Genomic DNA, 12,738 nt, shown 5'->3' with positions numbered 1-12,738 from the left:
ATTGTTGAATCACTATGTTATAGACCTGAAACTGATGTAAATTGGATTAGCTATATTTCTATTAAAAATTAATTCCTCATTCCTTTGTATAGTCTTACCCTGACAGGGACTTTTTAAACTAAAACTAAGTACATGTTATTTATATAACTGAGCAGGGTAGCTATGCTTTTATTCTATCTGTTTTACAAAATGGTAATCATTTCTTTCTTTTTGCTGTCCATGGTCCCTAGGGGAGCATGTAACGTCAAGGTTTAAAAACGAAGTGGAGCGAATGGGTTTTGATATGAACAATGCCTGGAGGATTTCCAACATCAATGAGAAGTACAAGTGAGTTGTATGGGTGCCTATGGACTGTGCTTCACAGCCAGTGCCTTTGCAGAAATCCCAGTTCTCATGCGGCGGAACATTTGAACTTAGAAATAGACCTATTTTTTCAGTGGAATTTTATTATATCTAACTGCATGGTCTTCAGAGTACTTCTTGAGCCTTCTGTTCCCATTGCTGTTACTGGAGTGGAAAAGTGGTATTTCATAGGATTCTGGAACCTTCTTTTCCATCCCCCCTCCAGATCTCTGTTGTTCAGGTGCGTGCATTTCCTAGACAGTATTGTGTTCTCATGTAGGCAGGCAGTTTCCATTGGTCTCATCACCACTTGATGTCACATTGGAGATAGACTCTGTGATCGCAAAGCAGTGATACAACACTTACAAGCTAGTTTTTATGACTTAATTTTACTCCAGATTCTATGAAATAGGCATAAGTACTATTCTGTACTTTCCAACTTCATAGCTGTGACCATTTAATCATTAAATATTAATATAATCACTATTAAATATTTCCCATTTCTTGTTTCCTTAAAAGGTGTGAGTACTTTGGTATTGGGGGGGGCAGCTAACTATTATGATTTTGGTGGTCCAAATTTCTATGAAACAAAAGAAAATTGTTCAGGAGATTTAAATTAGTATTTTTCTCCTCTTAAGATCTAGCAGTTGGGAGGCATTAATCATTCTGTTTTTCAAACTGCCTCAAATTATGATAGCCATTTTCTTGGTCTGTTTGTGGGTAGCCATCAGAGCATTTCATTTTTCATTGGAATAGTTTATGCAGCTCTTAACATGGACCCTGGCCAAGGAATTAAGAACCCGGGGTCTTGTGAAGGAACTGGAGCTACATGTAGATCTGTCATACCTTTGCCTGTTCTGTTACAAGTCAAAGCAGAGAATAGAGGTGGAGACTGGAGGCAAGGGCTCAGAGAACCTGAGGCTACCACAGGCTTTGTTCATGTACAGCCCTCCTTTCCTGTGCTGGAAACTGCTTATCTACATGTAAGCAGCCAGTATTTGCTGAAGAGGTGACTACTAGGTAGTGTAATACAGGACAAGGAATAGAATGATCAGAATATTGGATGAAGTCAGAAAACCAAGTTAAGCTAAATTTGTTGAATAAAAACCAAGTTGAATAAACTTGAATTCAAACGAGTTCAAAAGCCATTTGGTTTTCAAAATTGCTATTCAATATGGGTTATAAAAACTAATTTTTGTCTTTGAATCCCCTATTTCTGCCTCAAAACCAGTCTGCAGGACATTGAAAAGTGCTTCCTACTATGCAGGAGCGCTAAATTTACTGTTAAGTTTTAAACAAGATAAAAGAAGAAAAGAATAAGACTCGTGGTTACCATATTAACTATGGTCATAGTGTCCCAGATTATTTTTAGTTTATGGGTGTTAAGTTTATAGAGCTACTGTCAGTTGTAGATATTCTCTTGGTTCAGTGGCTTTTAAATTCTTGATATTTAATCTTCTGGAAATTGAGAACATGTTGTAGATATTTTGTGCAGAATGATCCTAAGCTACTTGGTGTTTTCTGCCTCTTCCCCCACTGCATAAGGTAGGCAAGGGCTGCTTCAGGTGGTGGTACAGGAGGAGGAGGAATTTGTGTATTTTAAGATTCGGATTAAAGGTCTTCTTACCTTCACTGCTAAAAAGTAATATTAGGATACCCATAGAGACAATGTCCTATAAGTGAAAAACCTGTCAGAAAGAACTGCTTTTTAAGGGCACCAGCATGACTAGCATGTAGCTACTATCTTCCTCCCCAATGAAAAGAGCTTTATCCCCCCTGAATATAGTTCTAAAGTATGTTTTATGAAATTATGATTAATAGCTTACTCATATTATTAACTGTGATTATGTATGCAATGTCCTGACTTCTGGTACTGCTTCTGCATACCCATGCCTGTACCTGTTACCTATAATTAGGACACATCAGAGAATATGTTAGTAATTCTGTAAGGTATCTGGAAACTTGAAATTGTAGACTTTTGTCTTTCTTCACATGTTTCCCTTTGACAGAAGCCTGAAAGAGTGAGGGGGTCTGGTAGAGGTTAACAGACTTTCACTTCTGTAGTTGGACTGTGAACTTTCTATAGTTAAGAAGTGACTTGTATGTTTGTTACAAGAGAATGTTAGAGTGAAGTAACTGATTGCCTGTGGGCTCCCCTTATTTCAGATGTTAGGATCACCAAATTCCCAAAGGTAGCCTAAAGTGGAACAGTGCCAGATACTATCAGGCGACATACACATAAGTAAACACCTAAGGTGACTAGTTCTGCTGAATAGACCAAGCTCCATATTGCCTTTTAACTCGCTCTGGGTAGCTTGATCAGCATCCTTATACTGGCTCACCTAGTGTCTCTCCCTCTTTCCCTCCCTGTCTTCTTCCTCCACTCCCTCCTTCTCACCTTCCCCATTAGGCTATGTGGTAGCTATCCACAGGAGCTCATAGTGCCTGCCTGGATCACCGACAAAGAACTAGAGAGTGTAGCAAGCTTCAGGTCCTGGAAGCGCATCCCTGCCGTCGTCTACAGGTAAGTAAGCCTAGCCAGGCCCAGCCTGGTCTGGTGCTGCTGTCCACTGCATGTGGTCTGCTGCTCTGTTGCCGCTAACCTGGGAAGGAAGGAAAGGGTTCAGAGAATTTTCCAGGCAAGCTTGTGCTTCCTTATAGTTAAAGCCACTCTTACAGTGACACACTGATACTTACCACATCCAGAATACTTGATGATGGTTCAGGTGATAAGAAAACTTTAATAGAAAAGTGGCTAGTCTTGCTATTTTAAGAGCCTTCTGACATTCTGTGGGAAGATAATGTGTTACTGCATTTGGCCTTTGGATTGAGAGAGAGGAGTTAAAGTCAAGTAATTTGTGATCATCTTTGTGTTTGAAACTTTGACACATGAAAGAGTTCTGTTTTGAGAGGGAGCATTAAAAGGAGAAGGCTAGGGCTTGGCTAGATAGAAGATCTTAAAAAGATCAAAGACCTGAGAGCCAAGGGAGGCAAGTTCTAAAAGGGAATGGTGGCGTGGTGTCAAGCACAGGTTTGGGAGTTCAGGTCTTCTCACTGATAACTCTTGCTAAGGCACCTTGAGTAAATTCCCTAATTTACCTCAGCCTGTTCCTAATTAGTAAAATGGAATGATGGTCCTCAGAGGTATGCTGAGCCGCATGAATGCATCTGTGAATACTGGGCTGCTCTAAGCAGTACATGGAGGAGGTTGTATTCCTGGGGACTGTTTTTATATATAATTCATTGAATAGCTCAGCTCTCAAGGACTCAAGTTAAGACTTGAAGAAGTCATTGCCTCTTATTTTGAAATTGTTTCAGATGTCATCTCTTTATAGTATTTACATTCTCCATTCCATTTTTCCAGTTTGCAGATTTGGACTTTCCTTGAATTTGGGCCTAGCCACTGGGGCTCACTCAGAGACTTCCATGCCAGGAAGCATTCCGTTGAAATACTGATGTTGTAGGAAGGGATTTATCTCCTTGTGGGATTTCCACTGAGGTAACCAGCTTGTTCATTTAGTCCACTGATGGCAAATTCTGATGGCTGTCCTGAATAGAGAGAAATGAAAAAGTATTTGTTTCTGGCCCAGTGGAATCCATTAAGTTTTCAATCTCAATTTTCATCACTATTGTTTTCAGACACCCCTAGAAAAGTAGGTCACCAAATTTACCTATCACTCAAGTGACAAGGATGACACAGGAATTAGAGAGCAGGGAAAGCTGAAAGGATTTGTGTGTTAGCAGTGATTGGCCTAGCTCAAATAGGGAAAGCAGCCAGTTGCTGCTCTGTGGCCAACAGCTGTGTTAGATCAGCAGCCCTAGCATTTGTAGGGTTTGTGGACTTTGAGCATAAGAGGAAAAGACTGTCATTTTCAAAGTACAGGGCTTTAGGTGAATTTTCCTTGTTGGTAGAGAAGCCTGTAAGTGCAAGTTAAAGAAAAACTTAGAATAAACAACAGAAACCTTTTTTTCCTTTCTAAAATTTATTCTAGAGGGCATGGGCCATGGGTTCCCCCCTCCCAGCCCTTTCTAGAGATTATAGTATATATGTATAAATGAAATTTATTTCCAATTTCTCTTAGAAAATCTGCTCTCAAAGGATTACAAATGAAAGTTCTTGGTATTTAAAAAAAAAAAAAAAAGTTCTTGGTATAGTCCACAAAAACTCAGCTAGGCTTTTAGGAACTAGCCTCCATTTGGGAACATTTTTGAATCTCTGAGCCCCAAACTGGGTTGTTAAAATGGTCGGGAAGTTTTGTAAGGGGTATATAGAAGACTGTTTTGGGGATACTCTGCGACTCTGCTTTGCCAGGCCAGGTGGCAAGCTGCTTCTGAATCCAGCATACGTTTACTGAATTTAGTTGTCTGTAGACTGCAGTAAGGATTCCTGAAGTTGCTAGCAGCAGTTACTTGACAGCATCATGCTGAACCAGTGCCTCATTAGTGTTTTTTTCCCACTGTGATGAGAGAGTGTTTAATTGTGTTTATTACTGAAGACCAAGATTGCTCTAACCTAGCAAGGTGCAAAGGGCATCCATCTGTAGTGCAATTCACAGCTCCCCCCTTTGTGCACTGAGTGATTATTAGAAATTTCTAATCATTTAGTGAGCTTGCCTAATACTAACTTAGGAATAGTTTAAGTATTTATGTATTTCTATATAGAATTGAAGCATTCAGTGTTCAGTAGGGGACTCATCCATTGGACATCTTCATTTTTATACTTTTTCCTTGGTTCTGTTTGTTGATATGGTAGAAATGCTCTTTCATGATTTTTAGCTGTATTGTTTTAGTTTTTGATCATGCAGTCAAAAGCATTTTGGAAGACTGCAGAAAACTGCTTATTGCAACAGTTCAGTTGAAGCTGGCTGTTAGAAATGCTATGACCCTTTAAATCCAAGATCCAAGCTGAAGAGTGCCATCTTCTGTTCCTCTTGGGCATTGCTAGGAGCACTGCAGAGAAAGAAGATGCTCAGGAAAGGCCCTGCCAGCCTTTTTTGTGAAGGTTTGGCACAAGTCAGCTCTGCTCTTTCCCAGTGCCTATTACATGTGCAATAGGCGTTTTAGGAATTAGGTTTGATTTCCATTTGGGCTCCATTCAGCAGGTGAGCCCACTGAGCATATTGGCTAGTGCTTTCTGTTACTGCTAGTCTCTAGTTTCTGACTAGAGACTAGTTTCTGCTAGTCTCTCTGTTCTGGAGGATTTAAAAACTAAAGTAAACTGATGCTTCCAGTGGAATATGGTTCTTACTGAATTTCATTGACTGCCTGTGAGCTTTAGGATTAAAAATAAAAATTGTTCTCACATTGTTTCTTAAAGATGACAGATTCAGTAGTATGTTTTATTTAGATCTGTCTCCTATGTATGTGTTATAGATGTGTATGAATGTATGTATGTAGATTTTTAAAAGATTTTATTTGAGAGTGCGTGTGAGGTGGGGGAAGAGCAAAGGGAGAGGGACAAGCTGACTCTGTGCTGAGCTCTGTGCTGTGACTGGTTTCTTTAACGTAGGGCCCCATCTCAGGACCCCAAGATCATGACCTGAGCCAAAACCAAGAGTTGAACGCTTAACCGACTGAGTCACCCATCGGGCCCTGTATTTAGATTTTAATGGGAAGTAAGACATGGATACTTCCCCTCTGGGAGATAGAATTGGGAGGCATTTAAACATTTTGCTTAATACTTACTCTGCTAATTTAGTTTTATAACGAACCGATTACTTTTATAACTTTCTAAAAACTACTTTGTGACTATCACAGTTCACCCTTTTAATGTGTAGTTTGATTTTTTTAAAAAGATTTTATTTATTTATTTGGCAGAGAGATCACAAGTAGATAGAGAGGCAGGCAGAGAGGTGGGGGAAGCAGGCTCCCTGCTGAGCAGAGAGCCCAATGCAGGGCTCAGTCCCAGGACCCTAAGATCATGACCTGAGCTGAAGGCAGAGGCTTAACCCACTGAGCCACCCAGGTGCCACTGTAGTTTGATTTTTTAAAATATATTCAGAGTTGTGCAATCATCACTACAGTCAATTTTAGTACATATTCACCCTCTCAGAAAGAAACTCCAAACCCATTAGTAGTCACTAGTAATCTACCTTGTACAGATTTGCCCATTCTGAACACTTCTAATAAATGCAGTCATACAATATGTGGCCTTTTGTGACTGGTTTCTTTAACTTAGCATAACATACTCCAGGTTCATCCATGTTGTAGCATTTATTGGAACTTTATACCTTTTGTGCCAAATACTACTTTTGTACCTTTTTTTTTTTTTTTTTTAAGATTTTCATTTATTTATTTATTTGACAGAGACATCACAAGTAGGCAGAGAGGCAGACAGAGGGGGAGAGGGAAGCAGAAAGCCTAATGCGGGGCTCGATCCCAGGACCCTGAGATCATGACCTGAGCTAAAGGCAGAGGCTTAATAACCCACTGAGCCACCCAGGCGCCCCCTTTTATAACTTTTTAATTGCTAAAATTGCCTAACTAAATTCCTAACTAGGAAAAGACTGGGTTTTACTTTTTATTTCTTTATTTTTATTTTTTTATTTAAGAATTTATTTATTTGACAGAGCGCAAAGGGAGCACAAACAAGGGGAGCTGCAGAGGGAGAGAGGGAGAAGCAGACTCAGGGAGCCCAATGTGGGACTCAATCCCAGGACCCTGAGATGATGAGCTGAGCCAAAGGCAGATGGCTTAACTGACTGAGCCACCCAGGCGCCCCAAGACACTAGGTTTTAATATCACCTTAAAGACTTTTGAGTAAGATTTCTGGTCTTAATTTTTACAAAAGATCTATCAAAAAATAAAAAAGGGTCAGAGTATGGCTTACTGAGGTTTATGCTGTTCCTTCTGAGAGCTTAAGGAAAGGTAGATGGTATGTTGAGCTATCTGCCTATAATAAGAGCAATTTGTGAGTCATGAAATCTCAGAAGATTTTGTAGAGTGGTCCACTGTGGGCCAGGTAAATGTTTGAGTACCAAAGGTGGGATCTTGTTTTAAAAAGAATCCCCAAGCCATCCATAAGTGTACAGTTGGTGCAGTGAGCCCTCAGAAGTTGTTGTGGAAACAGATTTTTCTGCATCAGCATCTATTATGCCAGGATATTCAGGCGCAATATTAAGAAGAGATTAATGTTTCCTTATTGAATAGCAGAATTAGTGTAGTATTTGTAGATTATATTTTTACCCAGTTTTCTAAAAATAAATTTGAAGATTCAAATGTTTGCTTAATGAATATAAATTTGTTTTTTCTAAGAGCACACATTTATCATTTTGTTGCTGACTTTACAAGGGCCTCAAAAATGATCAATTTTTGAGAAAGATTCAGATAGGTTTTGTTGTTTATTCTTGATGCTATAGAAGATTTCTGCCCTGAGAGGACTTGAAGCTAACCCATCACTTACCTGTATTCAGGCTGTTCATTAACACATTTAAAATACACTACCTGACTTTTGAATGAGCATAGAGCATCGGAATGGGACCGCTGAGATGGGTAATGGGGTCTTATTCCTTGCACAGGCACCAGAGTAATGGAGCTGTCATTGCCCGCTGTGGACAGCCGGAGGTCAGCTGGTGGGGCTGGCGAAATGCTGATGATGAGCACCTGGTGCAGTCTGTAGCCAAAGCTTGTGCCTCTGACTCCCGATCAAGTGGCAGCAAGCTGTCAACTAGGAACAGTTCTCGAGACTTTCCCAATGCGGGAGACCTTTCTGATGTGGAATTTGGTAAGATGCTCCCTGGATCCAGTAGCAGAAATTTTTAGAGTATCTTTGAGAACTTTTTCTTGAGTAGCCTTTCCTTGTAAGACCTATAATTTGTTTCATAGGAGAGAGAGGCTGAAGCTTCAGTTGATGGGATTATTTGAGGACTCATAGGTCTGGACAGTGAACCAGACAACTATTTCAGACTTGGCTTAAGAGGGCTAATGTATCTGTTGTCTTTCTAGTCCTTGTGACAACAGTGGGGTATGTATGTGATAGGGGACCTGGAATTTGTCCAGACCATGACAGGAGTCACCAGTCTTCATGAAAAGACTATACATGTAGAAATGAGATAAAGGAGACTGGTAGACAAAACAGAAGATCGAGAAGTCCTGTGTATTAAGGGTTCTGGTTAGGTGGGTTTCATTTAATTGAGGGTTTTGTTTCTTGGTATTGTAGGAGGTGTTTTTAATTCTTATTTTGCACAATTTGGGGGAGAGATGGGTTCATTCTAGTTTTTCACTCCTACCCGTGATGTTCCTAGATTCTTCTCTGTCGAATGCTTCAGGAGCAGACAGTTTAGCCATCCAACCGCAGAAGCTTTTGATCTTGGACGCACGTTCCTATGCTGCAGCTGTGGCGAACCGAGCCAAAGGAGGAGGCTGTGAATGCCCGGGTGAGGTGTATGGTGCTTTGTCCCCTGATACTGTTCTCGTGAACCCAGCCCATGCCCGGCTGGGTCTTAGTTCTCAATTTGAAATGAACGGCAAACTATGTTCTTCAGCGTATCTTGAGAGAGCCAGAGCTGTTTGGATTCTTAACACTTGTTTCTTTTCAGGGAAGTGGAGGAGGAGGTGCAGGGAAACCAAATAATCTTCCTTCCTAACCTTTAGATGATAAAGAAAGTAAATCCTCCCCATAATAAGGCCTGTTCATGTTTGGAAGCTGCTTCTTTAGTGGCTCAATTTCTCAGCCTTCTAAAAGCTTTTCGTTGCCTTTGACTGTGGGTTTACTCCTCACTGACCTCAGAGAAAACTTCCCACATGGCTTCTACTTAGAAAGGCTGGGGTGGAAGGTGAAGCACCAAATACAGGACTCTAGCAGCGCACCTCTGTCCTGACCTATAGCACCCCTGCTTTCTGAATGTATTCTCCAAGGAGGGACCCCTTCAGTGCCAGTGGTGCGCTGATGGAGCAGGGAGAGGTTCCAGGCTCCTTCATCGGGATGTGATCTCAACTGGAAATTGAAAGCAGTTGTATGAAGGCGATATGTGAATACATAAAATGCATTGTTCTGCCAGCTTCTTTTCGAAGCGATTCCAGAGCTACAAGTTAGATGTGGCCCAAGAAGTTAACCTGAGATAGGATCTATAGATCTTTTTAAAAAAACAAAAAACAACAAAAAAACTTCTGTTTTATGTCCATATCTTCACAAATTTAACTTTCCTTTTTGCAGAAACAGCTAAAATTCAAGCACTGTTTTTCCTGTGATAAAAGGACTAGACTAATAGGCATCAAAACAGCAGTTTCTTTTGTCAGCAACTATAATGGATTTGCTTTATAGCCTGTTTGCTGCTTTTAAATTTGGCCATGTGGGCTTTAAAGTCAACATATATTTGTTCTCTTTATTGTTGTTCTCTGCAGAGTATTACCCAAACTGTGAAGTCGTGTTTATGGGGATGGCAAATATTCATTCAATTCGGAGGAGTTTTCAGTCTCTGCGGTTGCTGTGCACACAGATGCCGGATCCGGGAAAGTAAGACTTTGGCCTTAGCTTTAATTTTGCATTGCCTTTTTTCTTTCTTTGTTAATGAGTTTGGAGGTATCTTTTCTTCTGTTTCTTGGTACACTTCGGTCTTATTTTCAGTCCCTGTGTGCATTCTCCTTTCTATGTTAGGAGCACAGTAGCAAAAATCTAGCCCTTTGAAAGGTTTAAAGATGTGGAGCACAAAACAGATCTCAGTCCTCAGAAGCCCTGCCTTCTTGTTTTTCCTGGGACCTCTAATATTCTGCATTGTTTTTGGCTCATTTTTAATTCTTTGCTTTTTGACATCCTATAGGTAAACTTACCTCCTGTGAACTGGGGGGGGGTGTTTTTACCTTGAGTCAAAATTTATTCATCATGTTGTAAAAAAGGGTTAAACTTGCCATTTGGTGAAATCCTTTTACATTTGCTTCTGAGTCCTAAACTACCCTCTCTCATCACGAACATTGCTTGTTAAAAATGAATGGCTGGCATTTGCAGTGAGGTAGGTGAAGTAACACTCCCTCCCCGCCCACCCAAGGCAACTGGTTGAATCCAAGAAAAATTAGCAGGAATGGTCTGTGAAACAAATACGGACAGATAAATATTTAAAAGACCCTGTTTTACTATTTCAAGAAGCCAGAAATGGTGCCAGAGAAGACAGAATTTTCTCTTTTCTGGTGTTTGTGCTAGAGCCCATAGCTGTTTCTCTGGGTTCTGTTCAGTAGATCTGATCATATCAAGTTTTGCAGAATCCCTTGATTTATTCAATCAAATGGCTGCCTGAACCACTTGTACTAATACTTGGTAGTAAGGGATTAGATTCATCGCAGTTGGAATCAGCCCAGAGGGTGAAGCGCAATTGTCTTTGGGGAAAAAGCCTGACCCAAGAATGAGCTTGCTTCTCCACTATGGGGATTAGCAACTTGTATTTGCTACACAGCCAGCAGTGCTCTCTTCCCCAAAGGTGGGCCATAGAGCCTGGCTGAGGTCTCAGCAGATCTGCTACTAATTGACTATGTGACTTGAACCAAGTGGCGTAATTACTATTTCCTTCAGAAGACTCCAGAAAGAACTACTTATACAGGATATATAACTACCATGGACTGAAAAATACTAGATACTCATTCTCAGAAACTAGCCTTAAGATTTTTAGAACAAAAATTCTATTAATTACTGTCCTCTGTCCTCTATTGCATAGTAGGGGTTTACCTGCATCTATATGCATGCTTTATAAAGACAGAGATTTGTTTGTTTGGGCACTGTTTTATTTGGAGGGAAAGATCTTTGGGAATTGCCTTTTAATTTCACGGGTATTTGGCATGATGCAGTAAATCATAAAAATCCGCATTTCCTTTCCCCTACTGTTTTTATTTTTATAGTTGGCTCTCAGCCCTTGAAAGCACAAAATGGCTCCATCACCTGTCTGTGCTCCTGAAGTCGGCACTTCTGGTAGTGCACGCTGTGGATCGTGATCAGCGGCCCGTCCTAGCGCACTGCTCAGATGGCTGGGACCGCACTCCCCAGATTGTGGCATTGGCTAAGCTCTTGCTGGATCCGTATTACCGAACCATAGAGGTGGGTGCATCCCAAGAGTAGGATTTGGTACATCAGTATGAGTGGGCGAAACCTTGGATGGTTTTATGATCAGTTTTGGTCTTGGTGGTTAGGCCTAAAGAGAGTGAAATTTGTTTTAAAACTATTGCTCCTTTACCTTGAGCTAAATTGTGGTGGTGCCTCCCACAGTTCTTGTGTCTTTTAAAATGGAGCAGATTGTGGATAACAAGGTATTGAGAAATTAGACATGTTTCCCTCTGTGTCTATATACTTGGAAAAGTTTTGGCTGCTCCAGGAAAATGGGGATATTATAGTAGGATCTTGGCATGCTCATCCTGATAATGGGTCCAGATATCACTGCAGTATTCTGTGGAGAAAGAGCCCTACTCTGAAAGAACCACATGTTGGGTTAAAGATACAAAAAAAGCCATAAAGGTGCCCTAAAATACATGTAAATCCGGGGTAGGGAAAGATATTAGAAACAAGACTTAGTTAGTATAAAACAAAATAAAGAAATTAAAAAATAAGTTTAGAAGAAATGTGGTTCTTACACTACATACTGAAAGAAAGTACAGACTCAGGAAAGGCTTGGATAAATGATTAGTACTCATTTGATAGTTATGGAATGGAGCTGAGTGAAGTGGGAAATTGCCCTAAGGATGTGTTCCATGGAGCCCTTGGCTATGGGGCTGGGTCAGGCCCTCATGTTGGGCTTAGTGGGAGGGTATTAAAAGGGATTATTACTGTTAGTCCTGACAGGCTCAGGACTGTCATAGTCTCCATAGATAAGTACAAATGGTCTATCCCGGATGTTTCCCTGCAGGGTTTCCAGGTCCTCGTGGAGATGGAGTGGCTGGATTTTGGTCACAAGTTTGCTGACCGGTGTGGTCATGGGGAGAACTCCGATGATCTGAACGAGCGCTGCCCCGTGTTTCTGCAGTGGCTTGACTGCGTTCATCAGCTTCAGAGGCAATTTCCTTGCTCTTTTGAGTTCAATGAAGCATTCCTTGTGAGTTTGGGCTTGTAATTCTTTATTTTGGGGACATTCTAAAATTATGGGGGTATCAATGCAAATGTTAGTGGGTTAGTTTTCACGTGAAACTGAATTCTTTTTAGAATTTAATAAGGGCCATTCTTTCTCCCAGTTCTAATTAAAAACAGTAAGAAGTATGTGTTTATTCAATGAATATAGATGTGTTAGGTTTGCATAAAGTCTTTGAATTGTTTTATACTTAGCTTTTAAAATAGATGATAGAAGTCCTAAATATTTATAGAAATAATGGGGGTGCCTGGCTGGCTCAGTTGGTAAAGCATTTGACACTTGATCTCGGGGTTGTAAGTTTGAGCCTCCCGATGGGTGTAGAGATTTTTAAAAATAAAAGAGAAATAATAGAATA

The 12,738-nt window shown here is 40.5% G+C and overlaps 1 protein-coding gene across 10 annotated transcripts in view; it reads left to right on the top strand.

Moving 5' to 3' along the window:
• The window catches only part of MTMR3 (myotubularin related protein 3), a 140,424-nt gene that overhangs the window by 114,785 nt on the left and 12,901 nt on the right, over nucleotides 1-12,738 (top strand). For all 10 annotated transcript variants that reach the window (XM_044243942.1, XM_044243939.1, XM_044243941.1 and 7 more), the window contains 7 exons: nucleotides 231-327; nucleotides 2,753-2,866; nucleotides 7,860-8,065; nucleotides 8,586-8,717; nucleotides 9,685-9,796; nucleotides 11,167-11,362; nucleotides 12,165-12,350. In XM_044243942.1, the coding sequence (XP_044099877.1) occupies nucleotides 231-327; nucleotides 2,753-2,866; nucleotides 7,860-8,065; nucleotides 8,586-8,717; nucleotides 9,685-9,796; nucleotides 11,167-11,362; nucleotides 12,165-12,350 (1,043 nt within the window). The remainder of the gene's footprint in view (nucleotides 1-230; nucleotides 328-2,752; nucleotides 2,867-7,859; nucleotides 8,066-8,585; nucleotides 8,718-9,684; nucleotides 9,797-11,166; nucleotides 11,363-12,164; nucleotides 12,351-12,738) is intronic.

The sequence above is a fragment of the Neovison vison genome, chromosome 3 (genome assembly GCF_020171115.1).
Source record: "Neovison vison isolate M4711 chromosome 3, ASM_NN_V1, whole genome shotgun sequence".
Classification (NCBI taxonomy): domain Eukaryota; kingdom Metazoa; phylum Chordata; class Mammalia; order Carnivora; family Mustelidae; genus Neogale; species Neogale vison.
The sequence above is the reverse complement of the archived record's forward strand: the minus strand, read 5'-3'. Positions and strand labels throughout refer to the sequence as shown.